Below are 14,128 nucleotides of genomic sequence, written 5' to 3' on the forward strand. Positions count from 1 at the left end.
CAGCTTTTTATCTGTCAGAGGGGATGATATACAGATCAGTTAGTTTTGAAGCAGTGGGGAGAGGATCAGATCAGCGATAGTGAGAGATGACAGGCAGGGAAGGGGGAGGAGGAGGACAGTGGGAGACAGGAGAACTGCAGATAGCAGCATATGACGGAAGCATGTATGCTGACGTTTTTTAGAGCTCAGCAGCCCTGATATGTCGTGGTCAGCGTACAGAGGGGAGGGCAGGATCAGCCAGGTATAACCGGTGATAGAAGGGGCCAAAATACACAGCACAACAGCCTATTACTGTTATGCCTGGGGACATGAAATGAGGGGAAATCTCCCCAGTGGTACACAAATGATGAAATAGAGGGGGATTGTAACCATATCCTACTCTATCAAGCTATGTTCATCATAGCTGACTGTAATGCACAGATTCTTTTTAACTAGTTGACGTCAAATGACGGCGGGGCGGGATGGTGCGGCTCTCGTTCTGGGATGACATCATATAATGTCCGCGGCTCTTTAACCATGTGATCGGCTGTGTCCAATCACAGCCGGTCACATGTAAACACAGAGATGCCGATAATCGCGCTCGTCGCCTCACACTGACAGTGTGTGTGGCGAGGAGAGCCGATCATTGGCATCTCCACGCAGGGGGACACATGTAATCAGGGCACTGATCATCAGTGCCCTGATTACAATATAGTGCCAACAGCATCACCAATCAGTGCCCACCATTGCCCACCAGTGCCAGCAATCAGCACCCACCAGTGGCAGCAATGAGTGCCCACCACTGCCCACAAGTGACACCAATCAGTGCCAATTAGCGATGCCAGTCAGTGCTGGCTATCAGTGCCGCCTATCAGTGTTGCCCATCACTGCTGTCGTTCAATGCCCATCAGTGTTGCCCATCAGTGCCACCCATCAATGCCCATCAGTACCACCATCAGTGCTCCCACCAGTGCCGCCTATCAGTGCCCACCAGTGCCGCCTATTAGTGCCCATCAGTGCCACCTAAAAGAGTGCCCTTCAGTGCCGCCTATCAGTGCCGCCTATCAGTGCCACCTATCAGTGCCCATAAGTGCGACATATTAGTACCACCTAATCAGTGCCCATAAGTGCTGCTTCATCAGTGCCCATAAGTGCCACCTCATCAATGCCCACCAGTTCAGCCTATCAGTGCTCATCAGTGCTGTCTCATCAGCGCACATCAGTGGAGAAAATTTACTTTGTTACAAAATGTACTGACAGAAATTAAGTAAAAAAACATTTTTTTTTCAACATCTTTTTAAAACATTTTTAGTTTTAATAAGGTAGGGAGGAATTTGAACTTCTGTTCTAAGTTCTATTGAGATCAACCTTCTCTATAGGGCTCAACATACATGTTGCAATCTGACCATACAATCTCTGTACAATCAATTTTATACTTGCCAAAACTATGCAATATGAGGATCTATCTAAAGTATGCAACTTATCTGTATCCAAACATACAGGCTCTTGCACTGCATACTTTTTGGCAGATCTAAAGGAGATACAATCAGTTTGTAATGCGTGTGGTGAGCTTTAGTCCTGGTGATCGTTATCACAGAAACAGAAAGTATGGGAAATCCAAAATTATAAAGCTAGAGATTAGGGGAATCTATAAATTGGAACAACTTTTCCGATAAGAACTGTCTAAAGGTGGCCATACACTGTTACGTTTTCTTGTTCAGTCAAGGGAAAAATTCCTCCATCCATACAAACAAGGTGGATGGAGGAATCCCTCTTTCCCCACCAGGACACATGCCCCTTATGCACAAATCAATCTAACAATTGACTTCTGTTTTGGGAGAGGGGCAGCCACACATTGAAATTGCAGCTGAATAAAGAAAAAAAAGTATTCCTATATTTACACAACCAAGGTAATTGAAGAACTCCCCCCACCTGGACATTGTATTCTTGACAACGGAATCAGACATTGTCAAAATAAACTGATCAGTGGCCGCATTCACTGATCACCAAAAGTTTTCCATTTCGTTCCTTTGACAAAATTCGCTCACACAATCTAATTCTGTTGAGCGAGACTGGCCTGTGCTGAACTGGCAAAATTTTGATCAGTGTATGGCCAGCTTTAAACAACTGACAAGATGACAATATCATGAAGATATGATACACATGAAGACAGGATAAATCAGGGTAGTTGTTTTCTATGGAGGAGGTTTTTGGGCCCTAGATCAATGCTCATTTTCATTCAAACCTGTTTCTGCCAGATAACAATAAAATCACAGATGTCTAAAGAGTGGCTATAAATTACAGCTAGAGTTGTAGCCTGGTATTCATAAACTGGAATACTCTGCGTACCCTTTTATTAGTTCTGCCATTTTGAAACGTATGTATGCCAGCTTGGAAAGCCACAGGCTGCTGGTCTTCATTGTAATTTATTCATAGATGTAATCACTGAAGCTGTTTTCAATTAGCAAAATTCATTAGTAAGATTTGAGGGATTATATCCCAAACTAAACTACAAAATTAAATGGTCTGACACTTTTATGGAGCTTTGCAGCTGTAGTAATAAGAGAATGTATTTTTGTCTGCATAATAAAAAGGTGCCCTTGTTATTCAGGCCCAGAACCACTGCGTCTTTTTTTTTTTTTTTTTTTACCTAATTCCACTTGATTGGTAAAGGTTTAGTATGTCTGAAAATTTCTTACAAAAGACACAGTGAACTTTTGTAATTTATATATTTTACTGAAAGACAATCAGATTCAGATGTTGCGTGACACCAATTAGTTAAAGCAGACAAGTCAATTGTAAACTATGATCCTATTCAAAATAAGGAGCTCATGTATCATAGTAACTCAAGGGGTCGGGGTTCTTTGGGATACACAGTGGTGTGTGCTAAATCACAGCTCAGTGAGGTCACATAATCACATTCCAGATTAACCTTTCAAAACATCCCAATAAATCTTTGGGAGCCAAAGCCTGACAACTTGTTCAGCAGCAGATCTTTATACATTTTTCATTTTCTTTTTATGCATTCATACGATTCTTTAACACCAACTACTGAGTGGCGCATAGGATAACTTTAACAATAGACATGAATACAGTGAAAATATTTGTAGGCACTTTGAGTAAAATGTCAGAACACATTTTATCCAGCTTACATAGCAGATTTGAAATTAGTATTAAAATGGTATTCTAATGCATTTATTTATGAGGACTTGAAGTTGACCAAAAAAGTCACACATTGGAGGCTTGTGAAAGTATGGTTTGACGATTGCAATCTTACTTTTAAAGGGTTGGGTGGCACAAACATGTCTATGCACACAGCCACGCACTGCTTTTATCCTGAAGAAGCAATATCGATCTACATAACCCTCTCTATTTGCCTGAGATATCAAGTTCTTACAGTGCCCAATCCAACCAAAACAAAAAAAATGAGGTAACAATTAGCTTATATATATTGTTATTTTTAGGTTGTCATTCTTATAATGCCTTAAACCTGAAATTCTAACCTCAGTTAAATATAATGATCTGAGGGTCACATCAGAAATTAGGCACTATAACTTTCTTAAATACCTCATGGCACTAACATGTATGACATATCTTTGGTCTGATCTGATTTTCTTTATGTTTAGAGTACTACTGATCCCTAATCAGATCAGTGGTACACATATATAATCCCAGTCAGAAGAAGTCATCCAAGCCTAGTAAACGAGAGTTGAATACTTTCTTCCAACGTCTGTATAAACTAATGCAGAGAGGCCATAATCTCCAGCACCTTTTTATTTCTCCACTGAAAGACAGAGTGTGCTGAAGAAGTAGCCTGAATTGTAGCCACAAACTTTTATATACTTGGTCTGGCTGTCTCATGTCTTTAAGGACGGACTGCTGAGCAAATATCAATTTGAAAAACGCACCCCTCTTCCTTCCTCGAGGTTTCAAATGCAATGTTCCAATCCTAGAAAATAAATCTTTTGATATTACCTTCCCCTAGACAAATGATCTTTGTATCCTTATAGATAAATGCAAAATACTGATATCTATACGTTTCCATGTATTCCATAAAAGAAAGGTAATTCTTTCAATGAGCAATATAATGAAACTTTCACTATTGATATATTACTGATTTTGTAAAATACAGTGGCTAATGTAGTCAGTTCACATTGATGTGACATATATTTACTGCTAGAGGGATTTGCAGTGTACAGCTAGACGGTGCATTGCTAGACATTTTATTGTACTTCCACTCAGACTTATCAAATCACCTGCATGAGCTAAGAGCATATGGTTGCAATTACTTTTGTGTAGAAATTGGTGGTTAAGCTACCTCTGTGGTTACGAAAGGCACTTAATGCTTAAAATACACAGTATGAGAAATGCTACATTAGGAACATTTTCAATTCCCTTTTCTTATTTTTATTAATTCAAAATGGACATATTTCTGCACCAGTTCTTAGTGCTGTTAATTTATGATGGCTCCTGAAAGCATCTGGTTAATAAAGAACTTACTGATACAGCAATATAGTGGAATGAATGCCTCAACAGCTATGGAACACTTACCATCATCCAAGTACAACTGATCCAGTTCCTCAGGCTCACACTTGATGGTTACAGGAATAGGGGCCAAATTATGATTATTGTCCTCATGCAACTCTGGCAGTGACAGAGGTTGAGTGGTTGGAGATTCATTTCTCTGAACCTTCTGCTGTTGGTGCTGCGGTTGGCCCATTACTGATGAATGAGTTGGACTGCAGGGCTGCAAATAGGATGGCTCTTGGGTAATAGACGGAACTGGAGAAGAGGGACTGTTGGGATAGACTGTTTGTTGATAACCAAGGGGACAGCTACTGCTCTGATGGAGACTCACCTGCGGCTGCAGCATGATGTGGGATGACTGATCGGGTGAACTTGGGTGCACAACTATAGACCGTGGCACTTCCTGTATGGTGGGAACGCCTCCAGTGGGCTGCTGAAGTCCTAGCTGAGAGTGGCCAGTATTCGAGATGCATTTGTTGTACGGTGAAGATGATAGGTCATGGAGTTTGTGGCTTGAATTGGAAGATGTCATCACAGTGTTTCTTTGGTGACAAGATGTGAAGCCAGACACAAGGCACGAACCAGGATCAGATGGCATCAAAATCTGTTGGCTGTAGTATGGCTTTGAGAGTTGAGTTAATCCCTGGTTCACTGGGCCACAAGTTTGAGCTGACTCATAGTCATCAGTGGGCTCTGTTTTTATAATTGGAACTGTTAGGAGAGAAGAAAAAATTAAATAAACATGAGTTGCATTTCGGTAAGATCAAGTTGGCTTGTGGCTAGGATACCCCTTGCAAAACAAACAACGTCTTGAATAAGACTCTGTGTGTCTTTTGCCTCGTTCTCCCACCCAATAAAAAAAAAAGTATGAGTCATCAGCATAAGAAAGTCACAGCTGGTTCTAATATTCAAAAGAACTATTTTCTTTGGAATCTCCTCCAGTACTAATGTGCTATAAAAGTCTATTTGCAAATAGCCATGTTGCTGAAGAAGCTTTGGACCCAAGGGCTCCATGGATTTGTAAAAATCAAAGCAAAAAATTTTACTTGGATGTATTATTGCCTTTGCTGCTGCTACCGATGAACAGTTTGATAAATGTGTTTGGTAAAATCATTGTCAGACTAAACAGATTCAAATGAATCAAGCGAGACAAACACAAGCAAAAGTAGTTGTGGTTTATGATGTCACTGGCAACTCAACTGATTATGTAAGTAAGTGTCTTGCACTGCTGCATGTGTTTAGATTAACTGTTTTCCAGCTACTAAAGATTAAGCTGCCTACACCAACATATTTCCTTTAGTCTATTCTACCTTATTACCAGATTTTAATCCCAAATATACAATACTTACCTTACTAAATTCAATAGTTGAACCCCATGCTACTTTGCAAACTGCGAAACTAACTGTAATGCAGTTCAGCAGCAATGGGGAAATTATATCACATAGCCGAAAGGCATATTAAAGATGTGAACTTTAATATATGGAGAATGTTCCAGCAGTTGATCCCTATAATATCTACCTTAGTTTCCTACAATAAATAAACAAAGAATTTCCTTAAAGGAGAAATACAGACACAGCTCGTTTGGCTTTACTTCTCCTGTGGATCACAGGAGTGCAGTCTGTTCTGCACACTTGTAACCCATTTTCAGCAGACAGCAGGCTGAAGCCCACTGTTGGCTGGTGTCACAGAGATGTTCCAGGCTGGGGAAAGATCATGACCATATGGTCAGGATCCACCCAGCAGCCTGGACTGGCACCTGGCTCAGCCTCTCAGTGAGCTAATAAGAGGCTGAGCCAGCTACTCCCACCCTCTCCATAGTCCAGCGATCCAGTGAGTGCGGGGGGGGGGGCAGAGCAAAGAGCCGGTGACTGACAATCACCAGCTCTCTGCTCATGGAGCACTGAGAACTGAGCGATCAGCAATGTTTGATCACTCGGTTCTCAGTCTTAGAGCTGGTGGGGGACAGATGCAAGTGTCTTTCTAGCCACAAAGGTTGAGGGCCTTTGTAATTAGGATCCACTGCTAGTATATAACGACAAGCCTTTTGTCACAGTGAGTTCCAGAATTTTTTTTTTCTTATCTGTAAAATCCCTTTTTTTTGGAGTACAGGAAACACTGGGTTATACTGCCACCTTCGGGAGACTATCAAAGCAAAGCTGTAAGGATAGCCCAGTATAGCCCCTCCTTACCCCTGCATGTTTCAGTTTGGTATTAAGCAATGATAGGACAAGATCATAAGAGCAGAGTGGAGAGACCTGTGCCCCATAATGTACTCCAAGAAACATATTTTACAGGTAAGACAAAAATCCTATAGGACAGAAGATAGCATTCTGAACAATGGGATGTCAAAAAAAAGTCCTGCTAATATGTGGGTAACAGCAAACAAAAGGCTAAAAGGCCAACAAGGAATAAACTGATAAGTTAACAAGGGTAGTTCAAAAGTGCCTACAATGTCAATGCATCAGTGCACTTTGACCGGAAAAGGGGAAGCCTTGCCTCTGAGATCATAAGTTTGAATGATGAGATGATGAATCCACCTAGCAATAGTGGAACAAGAAGCAGACTGTCCCCTGTGAGAAATTGCATAGAGTCAGACTGATGAAAGGTAGCTATAGCCACAGATAAAAATTTCAACAGTGCACACTACATCCAGACAATAGAAGGAAAACGCCTTATGCCGCGTACACACGGTCGGACTTTTCAGCTACAAAAGTCCGACAGCCTGTCCGACAGACTTTCGACGGACTTGCGGCGGACTTTCTAACGAACAGACTTGCCTACACACGATCACACAAAAGTCCGTCGAATTCTTACGTGATGACGTACACCGGACTAAAATAAGGAAGTTGATAGCCAGTAGCCAATAGCTGCCCTAGCGTGGGTTTTTGTCCGTCAGACTAGCATACAGACGAGCGGATTTTTCGACCGGACTCGAGTCCGTCGGAAAGATTTGAAGCATGTTTCAAATCTAAAGTCCGTCGGATTTGAGGCTGAAAAAGTCCGTTGAAAGTCCGGAGAAGCCCACACACGATCGGATTACCAGCCAGCTTTAGTCCGTCAGCGTCCGTTGGACTTTTGTAGACGAAAAGTCCGACCGTGTGTACGCGGCATTAGAATGCTTAGGAGCGTGTCAGGGAGACAGTAGAACATTGTCTTGGTTAAGTTGAAAAGAAGAAACCACCTTGGAAAGAAAAGAGGTCCCGGGTCTCAAAACCTTATCCTACAGGAAAAGGTTTTGCTACATGTTAAGGCTGCTAAGTCAGAAACACACTTTGCAGAGGTGATGGTGACAAGAAAGACAACCTAGTGAGTAAAGGTAGACAGGGGTATATCCCTGATAGGTTCTAATGGTTACTTTTGAATAACCAAGAACAGGAATGAGATCCCAGAGGGAACATGCAGGGGGAACAATGTGAGCAACACCCTACACGAGTGAGAAACAAACTTTGATAGGGTAAGGCTGAAATGTAACTCTTGGTGGAACCCTTGGTTGATCAAGACCACACTGGAAAAAGACAGGATCTGTCAGACGCAATAGTTCCTGGGATAGAAATTTCTAGTCTTGCACCATGGGAAATATCTTCTTAGCCTTTAAGAGCGTACAGATATCTAAACCAGGTAGGCCCCTATACCTCAGGCCTGGGCTTCAACAGCCAAGGCATTAAAGCCAGAGACCAAGAAGCAGGGTGGTACACTGGTCCTTGGGATAGAAGATCCCGATGATTTGTGAGGGCCAAAGGAGCATCCTGCCAGGAGTCTAGTGAGATATGAATGCCATGGCTGCATGGGCCAGTTTGGTGGAATGTTTTCCATATCAACCCTGCAAAGAAAAAAAAAAGGACTGAACTGATCCTACAAAATCACACCAGGGCATTCACCATGAAAGACATGAATAAACATGATTTTCCTCCCAAGCGAAAATTGGATATAAGGAAAAAATCTTGCGAGCCACAATAATCCAGTACCTTAGTAGAGAAACAACTGAATAAATACCCGGCTGCAAACGCAGATCACGTATTCATGACCGTGCGGTGAAATGTAAACAAAGAATGCGTTGCGCCTGGGAATATATCTAAATGTCTATACACCTTAGTAGTATCATGTGAATAAAAATAAAGTGCAGTTTACAGAAAATATGGATCTAAGACCAATTTCTGTATTAAACAAACTATATCAACACGTGCAACAAGGTGCCGTGTGCATTGAATCACAAAGTGCAATGTGCAAATACTGCGTACCTAAATCATGTGATATAAAGCTATGAAAATATAGATCTAAAAACACATTTGAATAAACATATAAAACAACCAAACATAATTCCTTGAATAGGTGTACACACTAGAAAATGTATTATACATATATCACATAAAAATCCACTGTGATTATAAAAAGTGATGGGTGAAAAAAAAAAAAAAATAAAAAAATAAAAAATACAAATAAATAAATAAATAAACCACTCGTGTAGTAAATAGACTGTAAACATCCTTATTGTGATGTTGAAGATTATAATTGTGAGAAATCTTCCAATTCAGCAATGTGAAGTGACAAAACTCCAACAGAAATCAACATAATAATGGTGCTTCAGAAAAAAAGTTCCAGTACTAAATCAAAGGTGCCCAAATCATGCCGTGAAGTGCCTCGGTGACCCCCAATGTGATTGCGCTCACCTTGGAGCAGGTGACACAGTGTTCAGCTGCGTCAATACACGCTGTGGAGCCACCCCTGGGCTAAATGATTAGTAACAGCTGATTCTCCAAACAGATTCTCTAAGGCTCCATAAATATCATACCATAAAAAAGAGAAAGGCTAATATAGTGTAATACCGCAAGATAATTTATTGAAATGACATCCAATCCCCACAGTGGGGTACTCACATTTATAAGGTGCTCATGTGCACCAAACATAACAAGCGAAAAAAACGATATACGGCGTGCTGCGGGGTGTGAGAGATTCACAACCCAGCTCTGTGCTGATCGCTCCGTTCTGGCCCCTCCCCTACGCGTCTTCGACACAGGGAGTCACGTGTCTTCATCAGGGGGATATGATGAAGACACGTGACTCCCTGTGTCGAATACGCGTAGGGGAGGGGCCAGAACGGAGCGATCAGCACAGAGCTGGGTTGTGGATCTCTCACACCCCGCAGCACGCCGTATATCGTTTTTTTCGCTTGTTATGTTTGGTGCACATGCGTGTATTGACGCAGCTGAACACTGTGTCACCTGCTCCAAGGTGAGCGCAATCACATTGGGGGTCACCGAGGCACTTCACGGCATGATTTGGGCACCTTTGATTTAGTACTGGAACTTTTCTTCTGAAGCACCATTATTATGTTGATTTCTGTTGGAGTTTTGTCACTTCACATTGCTGAATTGGAAGATTTCTCACGATTATAATCTTCAACATCACAATAAGGACGTTTATAGTCTATTTACTACACGAGTGGTTTATTTATTTATTTATTTGTATTTTTTATTTATTTATTTATTTATTTTCACCCATCACTTTTTATAATCACAGTGGATTTTTATGTGATATATGTATAATACATTTTCTAGTGTGTACACCTATTCAAGGAATTATGTTTGGTTGTTTTATATGTTTATTCAAATGTGTTTTTAGATCTATATTTTCATAGCTTTATATCACATGATTTAGGTATGCAGTATTTGCACATTGCACTTTGTGATTCAATGCACACGGCACCTTGTTGCACGTGTTGATATAGTTTGTTTAATACAGAAATTGGTCTTAGATCCATATTTTCTGTAAACTGCACTTTATTTTTATTCACATGATACTACTAAGGTGTATAGACATTTAGATATATTCCCAGGCGCAACGCATTCTTTGTTTACGAAAATTGGATATGCTTCTCTTCCAGCCCCAAGACTTCTAATTTTTCACTGATGGCTGATGTAAACCTCCACCGTGGCACTGTCTGACTAAATCCTGGTCAGAGGACTGTGGAGTTGATAGCTCCAGTGTTGAAGAGACAACCAAATAGCTCTAAACTCTAGAACACCGACTGGAAGACAAGCCTCTTCCAGTGCAAGTCCCTTGCATAGGCAGAGCATTGAGGTCTCCTCTCCAGCCTGACAAGCTAGCATCCGTCATGAAAACCTAATAAACCATCAACAGGAAGGATTTCCTAATTTTAAGCGTCAGACTCCTTATCCACCATGGCAAAACAAGCCTGGTTTTAGGGGTCAGGCAGATGTAACGGTCCAGAGACTGAGCTTGCTTGAGCTTTACGCTGACAGAATGTTGAGTTGCAATGGTCTGGAATGATATTGGGCATATAATACTGCCTCGAAGAAGGTCACCATCAAGCTCAGAACCCTCATGCAAAAGTTTAGGTTGGTTCCTAGCATGAAAACAGAGTCTATAGAAAGGGAAGGGACAGAGATTGGTAATGTGTGCCCACAGCAAAACACAGGTAGCGTTGAAGGGCTGGGAAGATGGGGATGAGTAAGCATCCTTGATATCCACAGAGCCCAGAAATCCTCTGGGGTGGAGGGAAGCCATGACCGACTGGGTAAATTCCAAACAGAATTGTTGAACCTGAGGAAATCTGTTGCAAATCTTTAGATGAAGTATGAGGTGGATGCCTCCAATCAATTTGAGTTTGGTGAACAGGTTGGAATCAAACCCTAGGAACCTCCTCTCCCTTGGGATAGGATCTATTTCAGTGCAGTGTGGAAATCTGCCAATATTTGCATAAACTTTGACAAGTTTAACAACATGAAGAGGGGTGGAGGAAGGGACTGAAATCCTAGTTTACAGCACCAAGAGATGTTCTGGACCCAAGCATTGAAATGTTCTGGGTAAGAGGGCTGTAAAGGCCAATAGATGTCCCTCCACAATTGATTCATCTCATTGTAAGGAGAGCTTACTTTCGGACCTGGAGGACTTGGAGGGACTAGGTTCCAGGCTCATCTTTGGAAACTTAAAACAAATGAAAGGAGCTCTTTTTACTTTCTTAAGAGCCTTGGCCACTTGAGTTTTTGCCTTCTGTTTCTGGGCAAAAGGGAACTCCTCTCATTGCAATTCATTTATTTATGTATGGGGTCCTCGAACACTGGGCTGTCCTTACAGCTTTGCTTTGTGCAGTTTGAGCTCTGTTTGCAAAGCTCAGATCATACTATTTTTATACTGTTCTGTTATCCAATTCTAATGATCACAGTGGGGTTGACTTACTAAAACTGGAGAGTGCAAAATCTGGTACAACTCTGCATAGAAATCAATCCGCTTTCAGGTTCATCGTCAAAGCCTAATTGAATAAGCTGAAGTAAGAAGCCGATTTGCTACCATGCACACCTGCACCCGATTTTGAGCTCTCCAGTTTTAGTAAGTCACCCAGTGTGTCTGCAGATGAGGGTCATAGCTCTAGAGTGAGAAATGAGCTATTGCTGGCAGAAAAACATATGACCGCCTTACCAGCTTTATTCCAGCAAAGCGGCATAAACACCAGTGAGCAAATGGCCTAGCAATTGCTTACAGACTGCTAGGAAGTCAATTTCTGTATTAAACGTAAAAGTCATTTAGCTGTATATTCTTTCACAGAATGGTTGACCATCTCTACAGATTGATTAAAACTATAACTCCAGTCATATTAACACTTCCTTTGTCTTTGGCAAGTCATCCAAAATATTAACCTGCTCTAAGCTGTCATAGGCTATAATGGAGTTTGTGTGTCACTTTGGAGACCTTACAAAAGTTATCAGTGCCCCATACAGGATTTTCCCCTTCCCATCCTGACATTCTCAGGTCAGAGACAAATTTAATAAGCATGCATTCACCCCTGAGAATGTACCCTGACAGAGGCAGTCCCACTGAAAGCAATGGGAGGCTCCCGGCTCCTGCAACTATTCACAGGCACTCGTGTGTAATCTCTCATGCAGTGATCACATGCAAGTGCTTGGTCCTGAAAGCACGCAGTATGCATCAAGGGTCAATAACTTGCATGTGATTCCTGCATGAAACATTACATGCAAGTGGCAGCAGTTAGCTGCTTTCAATGGGGAATGCCTCTCGCAGCCAATTGTGGGAACTCCCACTAGGCTTCTCGCATCTATTAGAAGGTAGGATGCATTGGCAAGTGTGAATTAACCCTTAAGCCAGCTCTATATGGATCAGTAAGGACTGGCCAAATTTCGATCTATGTGTGGGAATCCTGGTTGTACACGAGTCGATCTACCAATTGGCTTGTGAACAACCTGCCTATTGGGTTTTTCCCTAAGGATTAGGTCCTATTGTTAGGTATTCTACTCATTTAGTCTAATGGAAAAGTGTTTTGTAATCTATTTTATATAAAAAATAATAATAAAGGTTGCTTCCACAGAGCTCCACCTGCTGGCTGCAAGTGGTACATTTATCAAATTCTTATATAATATTTCTAATTTGTTTGATAATGCCTAAAAATACACAAAAATTAACAAAGATATTGTTTTAAATAAATAAAAAAACAATGAAACAAAATATACAAAACACTTTAAATTCACTATAAGGTGGCATATATTAAAATGACCAATCCCTAAGGTTATTAGTCAGCTGACCTTTTCAAATTTTCCTTTTCATGTGAAGCCTTATCCATATGCACAGTAAATCATGAAAGCATACGTTGAAATGTGCAAAATAGTTTAGTGTTGAGACTGTAAAAAATGCATTCCCTTTTGAGAGTAAGGGTGGATGTCAGTAGTTGTTACACTTCTTCCTTCACTGTTTCCATGGCTGTAATTATAGGTCTGAAATATATGTTACAGGAAGGTCAGACTAATGTGAAATGTCAGAGTTGCAAGTCAGTGTTGACTGGGTCTGTACTCAACTTTCATGGTTAAAGAAAGACATTTCTCTAGTGACCTTCTTATGTCACACATAAACATGTCTGTGATGTTAGTCAATCAGTTGAATGGTAATACAGACCTATCATTGTACATTACGCAGAGATTTGAACACAGTCCAGCAGTAAAATTACAATTTATTGTAATGAGCCGGCTTCAAATAACCTAATGAACCAGAAATCTGTCTATGTTACTAGGTGGAAGTTCATGGCCAACTACTTCGTGGGCAATTTACTAAATGTTGTGAACATTTAAAGTGATTGTAAAGTCTTGTTTATATTTGTTTAAAGCTATCAAACTTACCTGCTCTATGCAGTGGTTTTGCACAGAGCAGCCCAGATCCTCCTCTTCTCGGGTCCTTGCCGGCAACTCCTGACCCCTCCCTCCTGTTGAGTGCAAGCAGCTTGCTATGGGGGGGACCTGAGCCACAGCTCCGTGTGTCCATTCAGGAACAGAGCCGTGGTCCAGCCCCACCCCCCCTCTCTCCTGATTGGCTAACTGACTTTAATTGACAGCAGCGGGAGCCAATGACGCCGCTGCTGTGTCTCAGCCAATCAGGAGGGAGAGTCCCGGAAGGCCGAGGCAATTGTGCACATCGCTTGAATAGAGATTGTCAGGAGGGCTGCTGTACACAGAAAGTTTTTTATCTTAATGTATAGAATGCATTAAGATAAAAAAACCTTCTGACTTTACAACCACTTTAAATGCAAGTGCGGAAGATATAGAACCTCATGAAAGTGTATGGCCTCGCCTCCTGGACTTCCAATTGACAGGGTTTCTAA

General features: G+C 41.3%; 1 protein-coding gene across 5 annotated transcripts in view; it reads right to left on the bottom strand.

Moving 5' to 3' along the window:
• The window catches only part of NFATC1 (nuclear factor of activated T cells 1), a 278,854-nt gene that overhangs the window by 76,425 nt on the left and 188,301 nt on the right, over positions 1-14,128 (bottom strand). For 4 of the 5 annotated variants that reach the window (XM_073631211.1, XM_073631209.1, XM_073631212.1 and 1 more), the window contains one exon: positions 4,531-5,217. In XM_073631211.1, coding sequence (XP_073487312.1) covers positions 4,531-5,217 — 687 coding nt within the window. The remainder of the gene's footprint in view (positions 1-4,530; positions 5,218-14,128) is intronic. The other variant, XM_073631213.1, reaches the window with a different exon arrangement.

The sequence above is a fragment of the Aquarana catesbeiana genome, linkage group LG05 (genome assembly GCF_042186555.1).
Source record: "Aquarana catesbeiana isolate 2022-GZ linkage group LG05, ASM4218655v1, whole genome shotgun sequence".
NCBI lineage: Eukaryota > Metazoa > Chordata > Amphibia > Anura > Ranidae > Aquarana > Aquarana catesbeiana.